The 15,941-nt window shown below is 48.5% G+C and overlaps 1 protein-coding gene across 1 annotated transcript in view; it reads right to left on the bottom strand.

Moving 5' to 3' along the window:
• Positions 1 to 12,603: 12,603 nt before the first annotated feature.
• LOC144600443 (nuclear receptor subfamily 0 group B member 1-like) overlaps positions 12,604 to 15,941 on the bottom strand; it is a 6,552-nt gene continuing 3,214 nt past the window's right edge. Inside the window, exon 2 of the mRNA XM_078412043.1 lies at positions 12,604 to 13,038. Within this exon, the coding sequence (XP_078268169.1) occupies positions 12,797 to 13,038 (242 nt within the window). The 3' untranslated portion in view covers positions 12,604 to 12,796. The remainder of the gene's footprint in view (positions 13,039 to 15,941) is intronic.

The raw sequence follows: 15,941 nt of genomic DNA, 5'->3' as shown, positions 1-15,941 counted from the left end.
TTATGACTTGAAACAGCTAAACGAAAATGTGGCTGGACATGTGGAGATCTGACTTAATTGTATATTCTATCTTGCATCTTATAGAAGCAGAAAGCAAAGGTCAGTTTAAGAACTGGCTGCAGTCTTTAGGTTTAGTTGAGACTAGAGATTCAGCCTGAGATACACCCCATGCTGATCATTTAACATGCAAAGAACGCCAGAAACTGGTGTCATGTGGAGTGCAATGGTGAATCATCGGATTAGCAAAGCTGTGGGGAATCGACTAAAAATAACTGGCCCACACATACGTTCATTACTGACCTGTGCTTGCAATCTCCAGCAAAAGAAGAATTATCCCGATCTTGCTGTATATTTATTTGTTGAGTTGCTGTATTTAATTTGGTTGAAAGGCTGCATCGAGGATTTTATTGGTTCATATGACAATTAAACACTCTTTATTCCCTGAAGAAGGGTCTCGACACGAAACGTCACCCATTCCTTCTCTCCAGAGATGCTGTCTGACCCGCTGAGTTACTCCAGCATTTTGTGTCTCACTTTGGTATAAACCAGCATCTGCAGTTCCTTCCTGCACATACAAAAATAGAAAAGAAGGTTCGGACCCTTCTTCAGACTGATTCGAGGCAGGGCGGGGGGGGGGGGGGGGGAGGGGGGGGGGAGGCGAAAAAAAGCTGGATGAGATAGAAGGGTCTCGACAATAGACAATAGACAATAGACAATAGGTGCAGGAGGAGGCCATTCAGCCCTTCGAGCCAGCACCGCCATTCAATGCGATCATGGCTGATCACTCTCAATCAGTACCCCGTTCCTGCCTTGTCCCCATACCCCCTCACTCCGCTATCCTTAAGAGCTCTATCCAGCTCTCTCTTGAAAGCATCCAACGAACTGGCCTCCACTGCCTTCTGAGGCAGAGAATTCCACACCTTCACCACTCTCTGACTGAAAAAGTTCTTCCTCATCTCCGTTCTAAATGGCCTACCCCTTATCCTTAAACTGTGGCCCCTTGTTCTGGACTCCCCCAACATTGGGAACATGTTTCCTGCCTCTAATGTGTCCAATCCCCTAATTATCTTATATGTTTCAATAAGATCCCCCCTCATCCTTCTAAATTCCAGTGTATACAAGCCCAATCGCTCCAGCCTTTCAACATACGACAGTCCCGCCATTCCAGGAATTAACCTAGTGAACCTACGCTGCACGCCCTCCATAGCAAGAATATCCTTCCTCAAATTTGGAGACCAAAACTGCACACAGTACTCCAGGTGCGGTCTCACCAGGGCCCGGTACAACTGTAGAAGGACCTCTTTGCTCCTATACTCAACTCTTCTTGTTACGAAGGCCAACATTCCATTGGCTTTCTTCACTGCCTGCTGTACCTGCATGCTTCCTTTCAGTGACTGATGCACTAGGACACCCAGATCTCGTTGAACTCCCCCTCCTCCTAACTTGACACCATTCAGATAATAATCTGCCTTTCTATTCTTACTTCCAAAGTGAATAACCTCACACTTATCTACATTAAACTGCATCTGCCATGTATCCGCCCACTCACACAACCTGTCCAAGTCACCCTGCAGCCTTATTGCATCTTCCTCACAATTCACACTACCCCCCAGCTTAGTATCATCTGCAAATTTGCTAATGGTACTTTTAATCCCTTCGTCTAAGTCATTAATGTATATCGTAAATAGCTGGGGTCCCAGCACCGAACCTTGCGGTACCCCACTGGTCACTGCCTGCCATTCCGAAAGGGCCCTATTTATCCCCACTCTTTGCTTTCTGTCTGTCAACCAATTTTCTATCCGTGTCAGTACCCTACCCCCAATACCATGTGCCCTAATTTTGCCCACTAATCTCCTATGTGGGACCTTGTCGAAGGCTTTCTGAAAGTCGAGGTACACCACATCCACTGACTCTCCCCTGACAAATTTCCTAGTTACATCCTCAAAAAATTCCAGCAGATTTGTCAAGCATGATTTCCCCTTCGTAAATCCATGCTGACTCGGAATGATCCCGTTACTGCTATCCAAATGCTCAGCAATTTCGTCTTTTATAATTGACTCCAGCATCTTCCCCACCACTGATGTCAGACTAACTGGTCTATAATTACCCGTTTTCTCTCTCCCTCCTTTCTTAAAAAGTGGGATAACATTTGCTATCCTCCAATCCACAGGAACTGATCCTGAATCTATAGAACATTGAAAAATGATCTCCAATGCTTCCACTATTTCTGGAGCCACCTCCTTAAGTACTCTGGGATGCAGACCATCAGGCCCTGGGGATTTATCAGCCTTCAGTCCCATCAGTCTACCCAAAACCATTTCCTGCCTAATGTGGATTTCCTTCAGTTCCTCCATCACCCTAGGTTCTCCGGCCCCTAGAACATTTGGGAGATTGTGTGTATCTTCCTCAGTGAAGACAGTTCCAAAGTAACGGTTTAACTCGTCTGCCATTTCTTTGTTCCCCATAATAAATTCCCCTGTTTCTGTCTTCAAGGGACCTGAAACGTCACCCATTCCTTCACTCCAGAGATGCTGCCTGACCTGCTGAGTTGCTCAGCCATTTTGTGTCTATCTTCTGCAGAATCTTGAGACTTTAGACTTGTAGATGGTGGAGTTGCAATGCAGAAACAGGCCCTTCAGCCCATCGATTCTGCCTCAACCGGTGATCACCCCGTGCACTAACACAATCCTACACACACTAGGGACAAGTTACAATTTACAGAAGCCAATTTAACTACACACCCGTACGTCTTTGGAGTGTGGGAGGAAACTGGAGCACCCGGAAACTGGAGGCACACAGGTCTATACGGGGAGAACGTGCAAACTCCGTACAGACAGAGCTGTCTATACGGAGTTTGCACGTTCTCCCCGTGACCTTCTTGGGATTTCTCTGAGATCTTCGGTTTCCTGCCACACTCTAAAAACGTACAGGTTTGTAGGTTAATTGGCTTGGTGTAAATATGTGTAGGATAGTGTTAGTGTGTGGGTATTGTTGGTCAGAGCGGGCTCGATGGGCTGAAGGGCCTGTGTCCACACTGTATCTCTATATGAGGGTTGCCAATTGCCCCGTATTAGCCAGGACATTGGGCTGAATTGGTTTGTCCCATACGGGACCACCCTTGTGCCCTGGACACTATAGGCCCAGACACTATTGACCCGGGCACTGTAGGCCCGGACACTGTAGGCCTGGTGGTCGCTGTAGGCCCGGACACTGTAGGCCTGGTGGGTGCTGTAGGCCCGGACATTGTAGGCTCGGACACTGTAGGCCCGGACACTGTAGGCCTGGTGGGCGCTGTAGGTCCAGACACTGTAGGCCCGGGCAGTGTAGGCCCGGACAGTGTAGGCCCGGACACTGTAGGCCCGGACAGTGTAGGTCCGGACACTGTAGGCTCGGACAGTGTAGGCCCGGACAGTGTAGGCCCGGACAGTGTAGGCCTGGACAGTGTAGGTCCGGACAGTGTAGGCCCAGAGGCCTGGGCGCCGCCTAACGGAGGTTGCGTAGCAACCCGCTTCCCGGTCCGGGCAGCCACCTTTGGTGGAGCGGGAGCACGTGGCCACTGTCTGGTTGAGGTCACGTGGGGCGCGGGGCGGTGACGTTACCTTGTCCCTTATTTGGGAGTGAGATAGTTGGCACCCCTACTCTATACTAGAACTAAACGATGGTCTTTGATATCCCGATCGATGCTTATTCTAAAGGTACTTGTAATGATTGAGTAGCCTTGCATTTGCAGGCCAATATTGCTTTGTGTCATCTTGGTAATAAATGTTTTTGAATGAAAAAATTCATCACAAAAGACTGCAAACCCGACCCACTTTCAAAGGCACAGAGTGGCGGAGTAACTCAGCGGGTCAGGCATCATCTCTGGAGAACATGGATAGGTGACGTTTCACAGAGTGCTGGAGTAACTCAGCGGGTCAGGCAGCATCTCTGGAGAACATGGATAGTTGACGTTGGGGGAGGGAGAGATGAATTTACTTTACTTTAGACTTCAGAGATACAGCACGGAAACAGGCCCTTCGGCCCATCAAGTCCGTGCCGAACGGCGATCACCCCGTACACTCACTATATCCTACGCACACTAGGGACAATTTACAATTTTTTTACCAAAGCCAATTAATCTACAAACTTGCACGTCTTTGGAGTGTAGGAGGAAACCAGATCACCCAGAGAAAACCCACGCAGGTCACGGGGAGAACGTACAAACTCCGGACAGACAGCGCCCGTAGTCAGGATCTAACCCGGGTCTCCGGCGCTGTAAGGCACCAACTTTACCGCTGCGCCACCGTGCCACTCAGTGACGAAGCAGGATAATACCAAAGACGTTCAGGTATGTAGGTTAATTGACTGGGTAAATGTAAAAATTGTCTCTAGTGGGTGTAGGATAGTGTTAATGTACGGGGATCGCTGGGCGGCACGGTCTTGGTGGGCTGAAAAGGCCTGTTTCCAGCTGTATATATATGATATGATATGATATGATATGATATGATATGATATGATATGATATGATAGCATAAATCGTGGACTCGTCGGGCTGAAGGGCCTGTTTCCAGGCTGTATCTCAAGTCTAAACTAACCTTAAAGATTACAATTGGGAATAAGACTTTAGACTATACTTCAGAGATACAGCGCGGAAAGAGGCCCTTCAGCCCACCGAGTCCGTGCTGACCAGCGATCATCCCGAACACTAACACTATCCTACACACACTTGGGACAATTTGCAATTTCATGGCAGCCGATTAACCTGCAAACTCGCACGTCTTTGGAGTGTGGGAGGAAACCGCATCACCCGGAGAAAACCGATGAAGTCACGGGGAGAACGTGCAAACTCCGTACAGACAGCACCCGTAGTTGGGATCGAACCTGGAACTCTGGTGTTGTTAGGTAGCAGCTCTACCGCTGCGCCACCGTGCCGCTTCTATGCCAATGTGCCACCCCAATAACTGGTACGTTTTCACTCAAAAATAAACCTTAATATTGCTTAAAGAGACACAAAAAGCCCGAGTAACTCAGCGGGTCTGACAGCATCTCTGGAGAGAAGGAATTGGTGACGTTTCGGGTCGAGACCCTTCAGCAGACTGAGAGTCAGGGGGAAAAATATTTCTTACACTGGGTATTTATTCACAAAATGCTGGAGTAACTCAGCGGGTCAGGCAGCATCTCAGGAGAGAAGGAATGGGTGACGTTTCGGGTCGAGACCCTTCTTCAGATCTCGACCCGAAACATCACCCATTCCTTCTCTCCCGAGATGCTGCCTGACCTGCTGAGCTACTCCTCCAGCACTTTGTGAATAAATACCTTCGATTTGTACCAGCATCTGCAGTTATTGTCTTATCTTACACTGGGTAAAGCCAATTCCAGTTCGTCTAGCTAGCTGCCCGATGACATTTCCAGGCTGACGTGAATTAAATTAGCAGCGACTCTGGGGAATTTACTGCTTCAGCGTACCAATTAACCTGCCGATGAATCACTCTTGCAGTAAGCCAAACTAAGCCATCAGATCTTATTTATATCAGAAATGAACAAACAATGAGATACTTATCCAGAACATTCAAAGTATAGTTTTGAGTTTGAGGAGAGGTTGAATCTGTAATTTTCCCCGATGTGGGACAGATAACTGAATTATTATTATTATTATTATTAATTAATTATAAAATAATTATTATTAATAATCAAAATTAACTTGCAGGATCTTTGGCCAGTGTGAAAAGAATGGATTTGGTCAGGGGAGATATCGGTGTAGGAAAGAACTTCAGATGCAGGATTCGACCGAAGATAGACACAAAATAGCTGGAGTAACTCATAAGATCATAAGTGTAAGAAAATAACTGCAGATGCTGGTACAAATCGAAGGTATTTGTTCACAAAATGCTGGAGTAACTCAGCAGGTCAGGCAGCATCTCGGGAGAGAAGGAATGGGTGACGTTTCGGGTCGAGACCCTTCTTCAGTCTGACCCGAAACGTCGCCCATTCCTTCTCTCCCGAGATGCTGCCTGACCTGCTGAGTTACTCCAGCATTTTGTGAATAAGATCATAAGTGATCGGAGAAGAATTAGGCCATTCGGCCCATCACATCAACTCCACCATTCAATCATGGATGATCTATATCTCCCTCCTAACCCCATTGTCCTGCCTTCTCCCCATAACCCCTGACACCCATCCTTTAATTCAGAGGCTGTGACTTCTGGTCCTAGACTCTCCCACTAGTGGAAACATCCTCTCTACATCCACTCTATCCAGGCCTTTCACTATTCGGCAAGTTTCAATGAGGTCCGTCCCCTCAACCTTCTGAACCCCAGAGAGTACAGGCCCAGTGCCGACAAACTCTCATCATATGTTAACCCACTCATTCCTGGGATCATTCTCGTAAACCTCCTCTGGACCCTCTCCAGAGCCAGCACATCCTTCCTCAGATATGGGGGCCCAAAACTTCTCACAATGATCAGCCATGATCACATTGAATGGCGGTGCTCGCTCGAAGGGCTGAATGGCCTCCTCCTGCACCTATTGTCTATTGTCTATTGCTCCAAATGCAGTCTTGCCTGTGCAGTATAGAGCATCAGCATTTCACCCAGGTACTGGTGTCAGCATTTCCCAGTTCACTCTCTATACATCTAGATGTCCCTTATACAAACGTATCTTGATTGATAACGTGATTTTATGCCAACTAATTATTACCCCATTCACTAGTTCTACCCTACACACCAGGGGCAATTTATAGAAGCCAAAACATATACTAACCCATCGATGTTTAGTTTTTTGGTTTTAGTTTTAGAGATACAGCGTGGATACAGCTGGAACCGCGCCGCCCAGTGATCCCCGCACATTAACACTATCCTACACACTAGGGACAATTTTGCAGATTTTATCGAAGGCAATTAACCTGTAAACCTGTTTTATACCTTTGGAGTGTGGGGGGAAACCGGAGCACCCGGAGAAAACCCACGCAGGTCACGGGGATAACGTACAAACTCCGCACAGACAGCACCCGTAGTCAGGATTGAACCCGGGTCTTTGGCGCTGTGAGGCAGCAACTCTACCGCTGCGCCACCATGCCGTTTCTTGTTTTTAAACGGTATTTTCTCTTAACTGGCTTGTAGAATTGATGTGTAATTGATGTTTTTGTGTGTGTTGCCTGTGTGCCGATGATAGACAATAGACAATAGGTGCAGGAGGAGGCCATTCGGCCCTTCGAGCCAGCACCGCCATTCAATGTGATCATGGCTGATCATTCTCAATCAGTACCCCGTTCCTGCCTTCTCCCCATACCCCCTGACTCCGCTATCCTTAAGAGCTCTATCCAGCTCTCTCTTGAATGCATTCAGAGAATTGGCCTCCACTGCCTTCTGAGGCAGAGAATTCCACAGATTCACAACTCTCTGACTGAAAAAGTTGTTCCTCATCTCAGTTCTAAATGGCCTACCCCTTATTCTTAAACTGTGGCCCCTTGTTCTGGACTCCCCCAACATTGGGAACATGTTTCCTGCCTCTAACGTGTCCAACCCCTTAATAATCTTATACGTTTCAATAAGATCTCCTCTCATCCTTCTAAATTCCAGTCAATACAAGCCTAGTCGCTCCAGTCTTTCAACATATGACAGTCCCGCCATTCCGGGAATTAACCTAGTAAACCTACGCTACACGCCCTCAATAGCAAGAATATCCTTCCTCAAATTTGGAGACCAAAACTGCACACAGTACTCCAGGTGCGGTCTCACTAGGGCCCTGTACAACTGCAGAAGGACCTCTTTGCTCCTATACTCAACTCCTCTTGTTATGAAGGCCAACATTCCATTGGCTTTCTTCACTGCCTGCTGTACCTGCATGCTTCCTTTCATTGACTGATGCACTAGGACACCCAGATCTCGTTGAACTCCCCCTCCTCCTAACTTGACACCATTCAGATAATAATCTGCCTTTCTATTCTTACTTCCAAAGTGAATAACCTCACACTTATCCACATTAAACTGCATCTGCCATGCATCCGCCCACTCACACAACCTGTCCAAGTGATGCTGCTACAAGTAATATGTTTATTGTACCTGTATCTCACTGTAACAGTGCATGAGCTAATAAAACTCAACTTGACATGACTTTCTTTACCCATTGGGCTACTTGCATCAAGATAGTTTTTTGGAGGAGTATGAGCCAAATGTGGGTAAATCGTAAACATGGCATCTTGGTCAGCATGGACAAGTTGGGCCAAAGGGCCTGTTTCTGTGCTACATGGCTCCATGCAATGTAGTTTTGGGTGTGGACTGACTTGGGTGAAGAAGGGTCTCAATCTAAAACGATCATAGTTTCCTAAAAGTTCTAGGAGCAGAATTAGGCCATTCGGTCCATCAAGTCTATTCCGCCATTCAATCATATCTGATCTATCTCTGCCTCCTAACCCCATTCTCCTGCCTTCTCCCCGTAACCTCTGACACCCTCACTAATCAAGAATCTATCTATCTTTGCCTTAATAATATCCACTGACTTGGCCTCCACCTCCTTCTGTAGCAATGAATTCAACAGATTCATCACCCTCCGACTAAAGAAATTGCTCATTCAATCTCTTCACAGATGCTGCCTTACTTGCTGAGTTAATCCACCACTTTATCTTGATACGTAAGAGAACCTTTCCTCGCACTCTATACCCTTTTATCTTTATACACCTGTAGAAGGATGGCACGGTGGCGCGGCGGTCGAGTTGCTGCTTTACAGCGAATGCAGCGCCGGAGACCCGGGTTCGATCCCGACTACGGGCGCCGTCTGTGCGGAGTTTGCACGTTCTCCCCGTGACCAGCGTGGGCTTTCTCCGAGATCTTCGGTTTCCTCCCACACTCCAAAGACGTACAGGTATGTAGGTTGATTGGCTTGGTAAGTGTAAGCATTGTTCCTGGTGGGTGTAGGATGCTGTTAATGTGCTGGGTCTCCGGCGCTGCATTCGCTGTAAGGCAGCAACTCTACCGCTGCACCACCGTGACCGCCCAATTCATGTTGCTTTGGGAATTATTCCTTTTCCATTTCAGGATCGTCACGGTGGCGCAGCGCCGGAGACCCGGGTTCGATCCCGACTAAGGGCGCCGTCTGTACGGGGTTTGTACATTCTCCCCGTGACCTGCGTGGGTTTTCTCCGGGCGCTCCGGTTTCCTCCCACACTCTAAAGACGCGCAGGTTTGCAGGTTAATTGGCTTTGGTAGAATTGTAAAGTGTCCCTAGTATGTGTGGGATGGGGCTAGTGTACGGGAGATCGCTGGTCGGCAGGGACTCGGTGGGCCGAAGGGCCTGCGTCCGCACTGTATCTCTGAACTGAGGGCGGCACTCTGAATTGGGTGGCGCGGCGGTAGAGTTGCTGCTTTACAGCGAATGTAGCGCCAGAGACCCGGGTTCGATCCCGACTACGGGTGCTGTCTGTACGGAGTTTGTACGTTCTCCCCGTGACCTGCGTGGGTTTTCTCCGAGATCTACAGTTTCCTCCCACACTCCAAACATGTACAGGTTAGTAGGTTGATTGGTTTGGTAAATGTAAAAATTGTCCCTAGTGGGTGTAGTATAGTGTTACTGTGTGGGGATCGCTGGTCGGCGCGGACCCGGCGGGCCGAAAGGGCCTGTTTCCACGTTGTATCTCTAAACTAAACTAAAATAAACTAAATTTCCAGACCACAATCTCCAGAGAATTCTGAGCAATCGTGCTGTTTGAGAACTGAACACAGGGTGGCAGTGTGGTGACACAGGACTGCATAAGCTCTCCAGAAAATCATTCAGGAAACAATACTAAGTTACTTAAAATGAACTTAAGGAAAAATCTCTTTGGTATTACGGAGTGTGATTCTACACAACTTTTATATAAATAAGTTGAGGTCAAGTATGAGAAAGAAAGTTAGTCTTTCATTGTACAGCTCCTCTGAAGAAGAGGAGAAAGTTAGAGCGGCACGGTGGCGCAGCGGTAGAGTTGGTGCCTTACAGCGAATGCAGCGCCGGAGACTCAGGTTCGATCCCGACTACGGGCGCCATCTGTACGGAGTTTGTACGTTCTCCCCGTGACCTGCGTGGGTTTTCTCCGAGATCTTCGGTTTCCTCCCACACTCCAAAGACGTGCAGGTTTGTTGGTTAATTGACTGGGTAAATGTAAAAATTGTCCCTAGTGTGTGTAGGATAGTGTTAGTGTGCTGGGATCGCTGGGCGGCGCGGACTCAGTGGGCCGAAGGGCCTGTTTCTGCGCTGTATATCTAAATCTAAATCTAAAATCTAAATCGGAGTTTGCTGGAAGTGGATCAGAGAAACGTTGATAATGGGGGAAAAAATGAGGGGGATTTTCGCTCAAATTGTACATTCATTGAATATTATTAAGTGTATTGAGCTAAAGAAGGATTTATGTTTGAAATATTTCTTATTTGCCGTCATGACAGTCTTGGTGGACATACTGTTATTAGTTTAGTTGAGTTTGATTTATTGTCTCGTGTGCCGAGGTACAGTGTTAGTTTAGTTCAGTTAGTTTAGTTTAAAGATACGTCACAGAAACAGCCCCTTTGTCCCACCGTGTCCACACTTATCAGTGATCCCCACACAATTGTGTTTCCTTTCGACCCCTTTCCATCCTCACCTCGGGTGCTGTCTGCATGGAGTTTGCACGTTCTCCCAGTGACCGCATGGTTTTTTCCCCAGATCCCAAAGATGTGTGGGTTTGTCGGATAATTGGCTGTCTGTAAATTGCCTCTGGTGTGTGGCGGGTGGATGTGAATGTTCGATACCATAGAGGTAGTGTTTGCTGATCGGACGATTGGTTGGCACGGGCTCGGAGGGCCGAAGGGCCTGTTTCCAGGCTGTGTTTCTCAATCAATTTCTTTCGACTCAAATCCTAACTATTATCAGTCTGAAGAAGGGTCCCGACCCGAAATGTCGTCTATCCCGTTCTCCAGAGATGCTGCCCGACCGGCTGAGTTACTCCAGCTCTGTGTGTGGGCACGAGTGTGGGTGCGTGTGTTGTGTGTGCGAATGTGTGTGTTTGTGTGTGTGTGTGTGCGCGCGTGTGTGTGCACGCCGCATGTGTGTGCGTGTGTGTGCATCTGTGAACGTCTGCGTGTGTGTGTGCGTGTTCACACCGCACCACACCGTATGTGTGTGTGCGTCTGTGTGTGTGTATCTGTGTGTATGTGTGCGTCTGTGTGTATGTGTGTCTGTGCGTGCGTGTGTGTGCGCGTCTGTGTGTATGTGTGTGGTCGCGTGCACGTGTGTGTGCGTGCATGTGTGCATGTGTGTGCGTGTGTGCGTCTGTGTGCGTATGCGTGTGTGTGTGTGTGCCCGTGTGCATGTTGCAGGTGTGTGTCTGCGTGCGTCTGTGTGTATGTGCATGTGCATGCCGCTCTCGTGCGTGTGTGTGCTTACGTGTGTGTGTGCGTACGTGTGTATGTGCGTGTGCATGTGTGTGTGCGTGCATGTGTGTGTGTGTGCGCGTGCATGTGTGCATGTGTGTGTGTGTAAGTGTGTGTGTGTAAGTGTGTGTGTGTGAGTGTGTGTGTGTGTGTATGTGAGTGTGTGTGTGTGTGTGTGAGTGTGAGTGTGTGTGTGTGTGTGTGTGTGTGTGTGTATGTTATTGTTTTTTCTTCAGGATAAACAGAGGGTGGTGGGTGCGTGGAACCAGCTGCCAGAGGAGGTAGCTGAGGCTGGGACTATCCCAACGTTTAAGAAACAGTTAGACAGGTACCTGGATAGGCAGGTTTGTTAGGAGGGATATGGATCAAGCGCAGGCAGGTGGGACTAGTGTAGCTGGGGCATGTTGGCCGGTGTGGGCAAGTTGGGCTGAAGGGCCTGTATCACTCTATGTACAATAAGTACAAGAGGCCATGAGGCATGTGATGAGGATGAAGCTTCATGGAGATATGGTATGTTGGCATTCATAGCGAGGGGATTTGAGTATAGGAGCAGGGAGGTTCTGCTGCAGTTGTATAGGGCATTGGTGAGACAGCACCTGGAGTATTGCGTACAGTTTTGGTCTCCTAATCTGAGGAAAGACATTCTTGCCATAGAGGGAGTACAGAGAAGGTTCACCAGATTGATTCCTGGGATGGCAGGACTTTCATATGAAGAAAGACTGGATAGATTCGGCTTGTACTCGCTGGAATTTAGAAGATTGAGGGGGGGTCATAGAAACTTACAAAATTCTTAAGGGGTTGGACAGGCTAGATGCAGGAAGATTGTTCCCGATGTTGGGGAAGTCCAGGACAAGGGGTTACAGTTTAAGGATAAGGGGGAAGTCTTTTAGGACCGAGATGAGAAAGTTTTTTTTTCACACAGAGAGTGGTGAATCTGTGGAATTCTCTGCCACAGAAGGTAGTTGAGGCCAGTTCATTGGCTATATTTAAGAGGGAGTTAGATGTGGCCCTTGTAGCTAAAGGGATCAGGGGGTATGGAGAGAAGGCAGGTACGGGATACTGTGTTGGATGATCAGCCATGATCATAGTGAATGGCGGTGCAGGCTCAAAGGGCCGAATGGCCTACTCCTGCACCTATGTCTATGTTTTCAATATTGGGGATGAGTTTGAGGTGGTCTGTTGGGAAGGATGCATTTATTGATTAATGCGCACAAAGAAATCTCACACTGCAGGGAGGTATTCCATCAACTTTAATGCATCCACTCGAAGTTCGGAATATGTACAGTACGTGAGAAACAGGTCGGGTACGATCAAAACACTTTATATGTAAACATCTGCGAAACACAACTGTGATAAATAAGTTAACATCTCCAGAGCAGAAAGGCAAAGCCCAAGTATCTCGTTGGTCCAAGGAGCGTTTGGTTCCCGCGCCGTGCGAGCAACTAGCCGGCGTACAGCATCTCCACCAACAGCGCATTCATTTGGACATTTCCAATCAGGGGCCGGAAGAAGAGCTGTGTGACGATGTGCGGGTTAATGGTCCTCAGGGCCGCCAGGGCCAGCTCCCTCTGGCGGAAGCGGTGCGCTCCCTGCTGGTGGGAGGACTGGGTGTGTTCCGTCAGGGCTTGCTCTGCCTCCTGCTGAAGGCACAGGATGTGTTGCGGGGAATGCAAACCCGTCACATCTGCGGGACAAAGCACAGGCCCATCAGGCGATCAGTCACAGGCGACAACTCGTATAAGAAAATAACTGCAGATGTTGGTACAAATTGGTTTATTCACAAAACGCTGGAGTAACTCAGCAGGTCAGGCAGCATCTCGGGAGAGAAGGAATGGGTGACGTTTCGGGTCGAGACCCTTCTTCAGACTGAAGCGCCGAAGGGCCTGTTTCCGCGCTGCATCTCTAAACTAAACTAAACTAAACTCAACTGTGGTGCTGGCTCGAAGGGTTGAATGGCCTACTCCTGCACCTATTGTATATTGTCTATAAACCCAGATCTCTGGCTCTGTGAGGCAGCAACTCTACCACTGTGCCACCTTGCCACCCTGCGCCTTTCTGTTATTGTTGTCGTGGTCTTCCTTGTTGTGTTAGCGACTCTCAAATCGACTACCATTTAATGGTGGAAACTGAAAGTGCTGGGAAATCTCAGCCGGTCAAGCAAGTGGCATTCATTGCGTGCAGGTGTGGTCTCCTCATTTCAGGAAGGATGTGGAGGCTTTGGTGAGGAGGCAGAGGATGTTTACCAGAACGCTGCCCGCTTTACGGAGTATTCGCTACAGGGAGAGAGAGGTTGGACAGACTTGGATTCTTTACTCTGGAACACTGGGCGTTGAAGGGAGACCTGATATCCACATACTAAAACTCTCGTTTGTTTGTTTATTTGTTCCTGAACTACAGCCAAAACGGTACACGACAGCGCGACAATTTTAGACCCACCTTACTCACCGTCGTCCCTTTGGTGCTAATGGAAGAAGTTTCATTGAAATCGGTGTTATATTTTTAAAGTTATTCACACCTTAAAGTTTAAATCTATCTCCTAGGGAGGGAGGGAGGGAGGGAGGGGGGGGGGGAGGGAGGGAGGGAGGGGGGTGGAGGGAGGGAGGATAAAGGGGGAGGGAGGATAAGGGGGGGTTGAGGGGGATGGAGTGGGGGGGGGAGAGGAAGGTGGAGGGGAGGGGGAGGGGGAGGGGGTGTGGTGGGAGAAGGGAAGGGGGTGGGGAGGGGAGGAGGGATGAGGGGGAGGGGGGGTGAAGGCAGATACATTATTGGTGCTGAAGAGGCTTTTAGATAGGCACACGGACCTGCAGCGAATGGATGGATATGGATCATGTGCAAGAGATTAGTTTATCATAACATCATGTTCAGCATGGACATTGTGGGCCGAAGGGCCTGTTCCGTGGTCTGCCTGAAGAATGTGAAACAGTCAATATTTTGGGGCCAGAGTTCCGAGGGAGGGTCTTCCACCCAAATTGTCAACTGTTTCTCTTCCAAAGATGTTGCCTGACCTGCTGACTATATTTTCCAGCACTTTCTGTTTTTGTTTCAGGTTTCCAGCACCTGTTGTAGTTTAGTTTAGAGATGCAGCGTGGAAACCTGCCTTTTGGCCCACCGAGTCCGCGCCGACCAGCGATCCCCGCACATTACCACTATCCCACACACTGGGGACAATTTACATTCATACCAAGCCAATTAACCTACATACCAGCACGTCTTTGGAGTGTGGGAGGAATCCGAAGATCTCGGAGAAAACCCACGCGGGTCTCGGGGAGAACGTACAGACTCCATACAGACGGCGCCCGTAGTCGGGATCGAACCCGGGTCTCCGGCGCCGCATTCGCTGGAAGGCAGCAACTCTACCGCTGCGCCACCGTGCCTCCCTCAATCGGCTGGTGTTTGTACGGAGTTTGTACGTTCTCCCCGTGACCACTTGGGGTTTCTCCCGGTGCTCCGGTTTCCTCTCAAACTCCAAAGATGTGCAGGTTGGTAGGTTAATAGCCTCCAGTAAAAATTGTCAATTGTCCAGGGTGTGTGTAGGATAGTGATAGTGTAGGGATTGATTGCTGGTAGGCATGGACCCACAATGGGCCGAAGGGCCTGTTTCCACACTGTATCTCTAAAGTCTGGTCTAAAGTCTAATCTTAAGTGGAAATAAAGTGCTGGAGGAACTCAGTGGGTCAGGCAGTATCTATGGAGTGACTGGAAGGATGACATTTCAGTTCGGGGCCCTTCTTCAAACTGATGGACCTAATTGAATCTAATTGAACCTAATTGAACCTAATTGAATCTAATTGAACCTAATGGACCTAATTGAACCTGATGGACCATAACTGAACCTAGTTTCCCGTGAGATTCGTCAGAGAAGTCTAACTTGTGGGCAATAGAGTGGATGTGGAGAGGATGTTTCCACCAGTGGGAGAGTCTAGGACCAGAGGGCACAGCCTCAGAATTAAAGGACGTTCCTTTAGGAAGGAGATGAGGAGGAATTTCTTTGGTGGTCAGAGGGTGGTGAATCTGTGGAATTCTTTGCCACAGATGGCTGTGGAGGCCAAGTCAGTGGATATTTATAAGGCAGAGATAGATAGATTCTTGATTAGTACGGGTGTCAGGGGTTATGGGGAGAAGGCAGGAGAATGGGGGAGTAGACTTGATGGGCCGAATGGTCCAGTTCTGCTTCTATCACTTATGAATATGACCTGGGGTAGGGGAGGGGCAGAGAGAGAGGGGAAACAAGGGTTACTTGAAATTCGAAAGATCAATATTCATACCACTGGGTTGTAAGCTGTCCAAACGATATATCAGGTGCTGTTCTATGAGGTTTAGTTTAGTTTAGTTTAGAGATACAGCGTGGAAACAGGCCCTCTGGCCCACCGAGTCCACACCGACCAGCGATCCCCGCACATTAACACGTCTACACACACTAGGGACAATTTACACTTATACCAAGTATACAAACCCAGGCCATTTAACCTGCAAACCTGTACGCCTTTGGAGTGTGGGAGGAATCCGAAGATCTCAGAGAAAACCCACGCGGGTCACAGGGAGAAGGTACAAACTCCGTACAGACAGCGCCCATAGTCAGGATTGAAC

This window comes from Rhinoraja longicauda, chromosome 15 (genome assembly GCF_053455715.1).
Source record: "Rhinoraja longicauda isolate Sanriku21f chromosome 15, sRhiLon1.1, whole genome shotgun sequence".
NCBI lineage: Eukaryota > Metazoa > Chordata > Chondrichthyes > Rajiformes > Arhynchobatidae > Rhinoraja > Rhinoraja longicauda.
This window is presented reverse-complemented; position numbering and strand designations above follow the sequence as displayed.